The sequence below is a fragment of the Terrapene carolina genome, unplaced genomic scaffold, assembly GCF_002925995.2.
Source record: "Terrapene carolina triunguis isolate 2854851 unplaced genomic scaffold, T_m_triunguis-2.0 Scaffold401, whole genome shotgun sequence".
Classification (NCBI taxonomy): domain Eukaryota; kingdom Metazoa; phylum Chordata; order Testudines; family Emydidae; genus Terrapene; species Terrapene triunguis.
This window is the reverse complement of record NW_020664752.1, coordinates 223,290-230,801: the sequence shown is the minus strand read 5'-3', so window position 1 is coordinate 230,801 and position 7,512 is coordinate 223,290. Positions and strand designations below refer to the sequence as shown.

General features: G+C 67.3%; 1 protein-coding gene across 1 annotated transcript; it reads left to right on the top strand.

Moving 5' to 3' along the window:
* The first annotated feature begins 374 nt into the window (after positions 1-374).
* EPN1 (epsin 1) lies at positions 375-7,107 on the top strand. Its single transcript, XM_026658138.1, has 4 exons — positions 375-928; positions 5,125-5,643; positions 6,084-6,333; positions 7,016-7,107. The coding sequence occupies exons 2-4, from the start codon at positions 5,416-5,418 to the stop codon at positions 7,105-7,107; spliced, it is 570 nt and encodes a 189-aa protein (XP_026513923.1). The 5' UTR covers positions 375-928; positions 5,125-5,415.
* Positions 7,108-7,512: the final 405 nt, after the last annotated feature.

The following is a 7,512-nucleotide window of genomic DNA, read 5'->3' as shown; positions in this document are numbered from 1 at the left end:
GCGCGCGCCGGGGCCCCGTCTCTATGGGCGCGGCCGGAAGTGACGCCGCGGCGAGGGCGGAAGCCAGGCGCTGCGGAGGGAGGAGGAGGGCGGAAGTGGGGCCGGGCGGGCGGCGGCTTCCGCTTCCGGTGCGGAGGGTCCTGCAGCCGCGGCCGCCCCAGCCCAGCGCCGAGCGGGGACGCGGAGCCTCCGGGGCCCATAGAGACGGGCTAGAGCGGCCCCCCGTCCCGCGCGCGCGTCAGCCGGCGGGGCGGGGCCAGAGCTCCAGAGACCCCCCCCGCCCCCACCCGGCCCAGGGACCCCCCACCCAGGGGTCCCCCACAGCTCCCCGCCCCCCACAGCTCCACCCACTGGCCCAGAAATCCCCACCCCCGGGGCCCCCTTAGGGAGGGGCCCAGCCCCCCACCTCCTCCAGATCTCAGCCCCCCCCCGCCCAGGGGTTAGGGACCCCCAGAGAAGGGGAATCCCCCTAGTCAGAGCGAAGCAGCCCCCAGAGGCCCCCCCAACACAGGGGCAAGGGGGCACCTTCCTCCCCCCCCACATAGGGGCCCCGGACATGCCCCCCCTGGGCCCCCGCTCAGCCCAGCTGTAGGGGGCGGATCAGAGGTGGTAAGGGGTGGGGGTGGGTAGGTGGGCGAGAGACCCCCTCCCTGCCCCTGAGACCCCCACCCAAGGCAGGGCAGCGGGGGGGCTCGACGCCTCCAGGGGGACGCTTCTGCCTCCCCCCTGCCCGCCCGGATCGGGCCTGAATCCAGACAGGAGGTGCCCACGGAAGCTCAGGCCGGCCCAAGGCCCCGGTAACGGGGAGAAGTGCCAGGAGGGGACGCCAGCCTCCCCACCCTACTGCAGACTGGGTGCGGCTTGAAGCGGACCCAGGAGTCCGGGTGACCTGAGAGGCTTCCACCCCACCCTCAACGGGAGACTCGAGGTGAGTTCTCGACTGGGTGAAACCTGTGGGGTGAGTCTTGTCTCTGGCATTGCTGTCAGCTCTCCTGGGAGCAGGGTCTAGCAGTTAGAACAGGGGGGCCTGGGAGCCAGGACTCCTGGGTTCTCTCCCCGGCTCTGGGAGGAGATTGAGGTGGAGCCAGGACTCCTGGGTTCTCTCCTCGGCTCTGGGAGGGGAGTGGTGTCTAGTATTTAGAGCAGACGGGGCTGGGAGTCCAGACTCCTGGGTTCAACTCCTGGCTTTGTTGCTGTGAATTTAAAGGCAAGTCACTACTCTTCTCTGCCTCAGTTTCCCCACCTGTGAAACAGGGCTTGTACCACCCCCCCCCCTCGCTGCATGTTGGCCGGGTGCTTCGGGATCCTCCCGTGGAAGGCTCTGGGCCTGGGCACTGCCCCTTGCCAGCGATCAGGGATGGGGACAGGGTGCCCCTGTGCTCTGATTGCTTTTTGCAGGCAGGGGAGAGCGGGAGGAGGGAGCCTGTCGCTGTGAGCCAGCTGCCTGTCACCCCTTCGCTGGGCCCATAGCGCGGCGTGCACGGTGCTGACCAGAGTTCACAGGAGGGCCGGGCTGGGAGAGGAGGTTGGGCCGGTGCCTTTGGCTCAGGGCCGGGGGCAGCCTGCTGAGGGCAGGGAAGAGGCCGGTGCTACCTGCCGTTGGGTGATCCGGGCCCCAGTCATTGTGGAGGGGCAGGCTCTCGTGCCCCCACCAGCTTTGCAGGGTGTGGGAGGGCTGCAATTGGGGAAGGAGGAGGCCGTGGGGGGAATCCAGAAGAGGCCGGTCTTGTGCCCAGGTTGGGGTGGGAGGGCATCTTGCTGGGAAACTGCAGCCCCCTTAGAGGGTGGGGTGGAGTCACTTGCTCAGACCAGCTCCAGGCCTGGGGGCAGCTGGTCTGTGGGGCACTGGAGAGGGAGTGCTCAGAAGTAGGGAGGGATTAGTGCTGTGAGGGAGTGGAGCTAGCCCTGGGCAGGGAGATCTCAGGGATGGAGAAGTGGGGCTGGCCTGGGGGTGTCCTGGGCAGGGAGATCCCAGGGATGGAGAAGTGGGGCTAGCCTGGGGGTGTCTTGGGCAGGGAGATCCTGGTGTGGGGAGGGGGACTGGCCTGGGAGTGCCCTGGACAGGGAGATCAGGAGGGTGGGGGGCTGGCCCGGGGGTGTCCTGGGCATGGAGATCCTGGGGAGAGTGCAGGGAGGGGGGTTGTCCTGGGGGTGCCCTAGGCAGGTGGATCACTGTGGGGGAGAAGTGGGGCTGGCCCTGGGGTACCCTGGACAGGGAGATCCCCAGGCAGCGAGGGAGTGGGGCTGGCCTTGGGGCGCCCTGGGCAGGGAGATCCTGGGGAGGGGGAAGTGGGGCTGGCCCGGGGAGATCCCGCCGGTGGGGGTGCGGGGAGTGGGGCTGGCCTGGGAATGCCCTGGCCTGGAGATCCTTGGGGGGCGGGAGAGTGGGGCTGGCCCAGGGCACCCTGGAGGGCCCACTGGCCAGCGGTGTTGACCAGCACAGGGAGTGGTTCTAATCCCCCAGCCCAGCACTGTGGCTCGGGTGGTTCCCTCTCCATGCTCTGTCCAGATCCTCCCCGTCTGGCTCTCGGCTGACAGCCCAGGGTAGGGGTGTGTGTGTGTGGCCCTGATACGTGCCGCTGGCACTGCAGCGGGGCCAGCTGCCCCGTGGGGTGATATAAGGCCTGGATGATTTATTGCATCCCTCCCCCCGCGAGTGCATCCTGGAAGTGCCTTTGTGCTGGCGCGTACCCACCTGCTCCCACCCCATCCAGAGAGCGATCTCCTGGCCGCAGCCAGCTGGGGGCTGCGGGGTACAGAGGGGACTGGGGCAGGCCTGGACATACCTCGGCTCGCGTCTCATCAGCTGCTGGTGTCTCCGTCGCTCCCACCCCTCGCCGGGCCTGGGGCGCGAGGTACTTGCCCCATCCCAGAGAGGCGGGGGCAGTCGCTGCCTCTGTAGGGGTCGTGGCAGAGCCGGGAGGGGGGTTACTTCTAAACCAGCCACGTCAGGGCCTTAAATCTGAGCAGGCACCTGGTAGCCGCAGCGCTCGCCCTGCCAGCTGGTGCTGGGAGTTCCCTCGGGTGCAGCTTTAGGGCGCCCATCTGGCCCGTGGGCCTCTGGCTAGCGAGGGTCTGATGTGAGCAGCCAGGCTGGCTAGTGGGGAGGTCTCTCCTGCCTCCCCCCAGCCTGTATCAGCCGTCCTTGCGCCCGCCGCCCCGGTCAATTTCACAGCCGCCCCGAAACTGACCAGAGCCTGTTTGGCTCCTCGGTGCGCACTCTGGATAGGCAATGGGCGGGGTTCCTGCTCCCCAGAGCTGGGTAGGGGTTGGATCTGGCACCAGAGACCCCTGGGGTTGGCATGGTGGTGCACGGGTCAGGGAAGAGCTGAGATAAGACCTCCCAGCAGTGTGTGGTTATAGGGGTTTTCAGGCTGGGGTGGTCCACTGGGTAGGAGGCCTAGGGTGATCTCAGTGACTATGTGTCTGGGCACGGGGGGGCCCCGATCTCAGCGACTCTGTGTCTGGGCAGCGCTCGGCGCGACGGGGCCCCGATCTTCATTAGGATCTCAAGTCACTACCAGAATATAAACAACAAGCTCTAGGAATGGGATGCGGGGGTGTTTTCTCAACTGAACCCTGTGGGGCTTAGTAGGGGAGGGCCTGGCTTGTCACTTGGGGCCACCTTAACATGGGGAGCTCCTGTCCTTTGAACTGACCGCCGCCTTCCCCGTCCCTTCAACTGCCACAGGGATGTGCTCGCCTGTCTGTTCAGCCATCAGCACTCAGCGTTTGACTTGCCTTCCCCGACTTGCCGTGCAGTCTGGTGGTTAGAGCAGGGAGACAGGCCGCCTGGATTCCTGGGATCTATCCCTGGCCCCTCTCAATGCAGACAGGTGCATCAGTGGCTGCAGCCCCCAGCCCAGAGAGCTGCCCTGCTTCAGGCGGCAGTGGGGTGGGGGTGCTGCACAGGAACATGGAGAGGGGTCCCCTGGTTCATTGGCCCCTCAGCTCAGTCCCAGGAGCACCGCTGGGTCATTGTGCCAGCTCTGATGGGGGGAGGGGGGTCACCTGAATTCCTTCCCCTGGTGGTCTACAGCCCCACGGGTCTTCTCGTCCCAGCTGGGAGCAGCCAGAGGGGAAGGAAGTGAGGCCTTCTGCATTTCTGAGACGTGAGTCATGGCGCCAGGACGCCCGGAGATTTCCTTCCTCCCCTCCGCTGCGCCACACTCTGCTTGGTGCCGCGGCCACCGTCCCCGGGCGCTCCGCAGGGCATGGAGATGCGGCTGCCTCTGGGGTGGGGCGTGGGGGCTGGTTATCTGGGGACCCCTTGCCTGGCACAAAGATGCAGCTCCTCTGGGGTGGGGCTGGGGCTGGTTATACGGGGACACCTCGCCCGGCGCTGGGACACGGCCCCTCTGGGGTTGGGGCTGGCTATCTGGGCACCTCCTGCCGCAGGCTGTGACGCGGCCCCTCTGGGGTGGGACGCGGGGGGCTGGTTACCTGCTGACCCCTTTTGCCAGAAGCTGGGAATGGGCGACGGGATGGACCACTCGATTCCCTGTTCTGTTCATTCCCTCTCGTGCACCTGGCATCGGCCACTGGCCTAGATGGGCCTTTGGTGTGACCCAGTCTGGCCGCTCTTATGCCCCAGCACTGACTGGAGGGTGGAGCTCTGCAGCCCGGCACCCCTAGACCCGCTGTGTCCCTTCCTTTCTCAGGGCCTTTCAATGGGGGTCCATTGCCCGTCCCCAAAGGGGCTGAATTCTGGCTGCCCTTGGCACCCCTCCACTGGGGGCGCTAGAGGTTGGCAGCTGGCTCTTCCTGCTCTCTGGGGGGGTCATCTCCCATCGGGCGGCTGGGCATGTTCTCTCTGGGGTCTGTTCCCTCCCCGCCAGCCCTCCCTCCATACACGCTCCCTGCGAGGAGGGACCGATGTCAGAATTCTGGCTCCCAGCCCCCCTGCTCTAACCGCCAGCCACCACACTCCTCCCAGAGCCAGGGAGAGAACCCAGGAGTCCTGGCTCCCAGCCCCCCTGCTCTAACTAGACCCCACTCCCCTCCCAGAGCCAGGGAGAGAACCCAGGAGTCCTGGCTCCCAGCCCCCCTTGCTGCATCTCATGCCGGCCTCAGGCCCTGCTCTGGGTGTTTTGAATCACTGATCTCGCTCTCTCTGTCTTGCAGATGCGGCTCAGGCCCGGCTCACCCGTGCCGTCCCAGGCACAGATAGCAGCCTGACCACCTCCCTGTCGCCCGCTGGTGCCAGCTCCGCCCCATTGCACAGACACAGGGGGTTTCCTGCCCCCCCAGGACTGGGATCCGGGGCCCCCCATTGCACAGACACAGGGGCTTTTCTGCCCAGACTGGGATCGGGGTCCCCCCTCATTGCACAGACACAGGGAGCTTTCACGCCCCCCCAGGACTGGGATCAGAAGCCGCCCCGCTGCCGGGCCGCCCCCCTGTCCCACCCCCGCCATGTCAACCTCATCGCTGCGGCGCCAGATGAAAAACATCGTCCACAACTACTCGGAGGCGGAGATCAAGGTGCGGGAGGCCACGTCCAACGACCCCTGGGGCCCGTCCAGTTCGCTTATGTCGGAGATTGCCGACCTCACCTACAACGTGGTGGCCTTCTCCGAGATTATGAGCATGATCTGGAAACGGCTCAACGACCACGGCAAGAACTGGCGTCACGTCTACAAGGTGCTGCCCCCAGGGCCCTGGCTCCCACCCCCTGCTCTAACCACTGGCCCCCCACCCCCAGAGCCGGGGAGCAAACCCAGGAGTCCTGGCTCCCAGCCCCCCCTGTTCTAACCACTGACCCCACACCCCCAGAACTGGGGAATGAACCCAGGAGTCCTGGCTTCCAGCCCCCTGCTCTAACCACTAGCCCCCACTCCCCTCCTGCATGCCCTTTGCCGGGGAAGGGGTGGAGTATGAGGAGCAGCTCTGTGACTGGGTAGGCAGGTGGGCTGTGGGTGTGGGGTGTTGGGGTGGATGTGCGGGAGCTGTGTGGTGTATTTGGGGGCTGCGGTTGTAGGGGAGGGCTGGGTGGAGGCGGGCAGAGGGGCCGTGGGTGGCAGGGCGGAGGGCGGTGCGTGGGCTGCGTGGCTGAGGCTGGCGTGTCTGCCCCCCCCCCCCAGGCCATGACGCTGATGGAGTACCTCATCAAGACGGGCTCGGAGCGTGTGGCCCAGCAGTGCAAGGAGAACATCTACGCCATCCAGACGCTGAAGGATTTCCAGTACGTCGACCGCGATGGCAAGGACCAGGGTGTCAACGTGCGGGAGAAGGCCAAGCAGCTGGTGGCCCTGCTCCGGGACGACGAGCGGCTCAAGGAGGAGCGGGCCCACGCCCTCAAGACCAAGGAGAAGCTGGCGCAGACCTCCACGGGTGAGCCGGGGCTGGTGGGCGGTCCCTGCTCTGTCCCCCGTCTCGGCGCCTTTTCCCCCAGGACCTCGCTCAGATCCTGGCCTGGCTGGAGCTGGGGTCCTCCCTCGCTTCCTGTCCTAAACCGGGCCTTGCTTGCCCCGGAGCCCCACCCGCCCTTCAGCTCTGAGGTCCGGGCACTCGGGGTGCAGCTCAGAGGGAGGGTGGTGGCTGTGTGGTAGGGGGAGGTGGCTCTGAGGATTGGGGTGGCTGGTGACTTCTGTGGGGCTGGGGGGGGCTCTGAGGTTCAGGGGGGCTTGTGACTGTTGAGGGGCTGGCGACAGCTGTGGGGTTCAGGAGGCAGCTCGGGGCTGGTGATGGTTGGGGGACTCTGGGGAGCGGGTGAAAGCTGTGGGGCTCGGGGGGCGGCTCTGAGGTTCGGGGGGCAGGTCATGGCTGTGGGGCTCGGGGGGTGGCTGACGGCTCTGAGATTCAGGGGGCGGGTGATGGCTATGGGGCTCGGGGGGTGGCTCAGGTTCAGGAGGGCTGGGTGACAGCTGTGGGGCTCATGGGGGTGGCCTGGGGGGGCAGGTGACAGCTGTGGGGCTTGGGGGGGGATCTGAGGCTCTGGGTGGTGGCTGTGGGGCACAGGTGCAGTTCCGGGGGGAACTGTGTGTAGGGCCCCCTCTGCCCTCCACTGGCCCAGGCAGCTCCGGGTTCCCTGCCCAGCGGCTGAACCCCCCAGCGCTGCTCCAGTCGCTGCCCACAGGGTTCGCCCTGGGGCGCCGGAGCCTGTGAGTGGGGGGCGGGGGGGGGGCTGATCCTGCCCCAACTGGAGGAGATGGAGCTGTGCCCCACCCTGAGGGGGGTGGGACATCTAGGGTGCAGACAGGCAGGGTCTGGAGCCGATCAGAGGGTGTGCCATCCTCTGCCCATCTGCTGACCTTTCACCCCTGCTGGCTCCGCCCCCTGCTTCCCACATGGCACCCCTCCCAGCCAGCACAGCAGCTGAGTGAGCCCCTCCCCCCAGCCCTGCCGGTGCCCCTCACTCCCGACCCGCAGCCCCCTGCTAGCCCAGCCCTGCCCCTCCCAGCCCTGCCGGTGCCCCTCACTCCCGATCCACAGCCCCTGCTAGCCCGGCCCTGGGCTCGCCCCACAGCCCTGCCGGTGCCCCTCACTCCCGATCCACAGCCCCTGCTAGCC

What these genes read in the sequence shown, in the direction of transcription:
- EPN1 (XM_026658138.1), top strand. Translation starts at nt 5,416, where the DNA reads ATGTCAACCTCATCGCTGCGGCGCCAGATGAAAAACATCGTCCACAAC. An exon ending in ACTGGCGTCACGTCTACAAG is followed by an intron (nt 5,644 to 6,083) that starts GTGCTGCCCCCA and finishes CCCCCCCCCCAG; the next exon opens with GCCATGACGCTGATGGAGTA. An exon ending in GCTGGCGCAGACCTCCACGG is followed by an intron (nt 6,334 to 7,015) that starts GTGAGCCGGGGC and finishes CCACTGGCCCAG; the next exon opens with GCAGCTCCGGGTTCCCTGCC.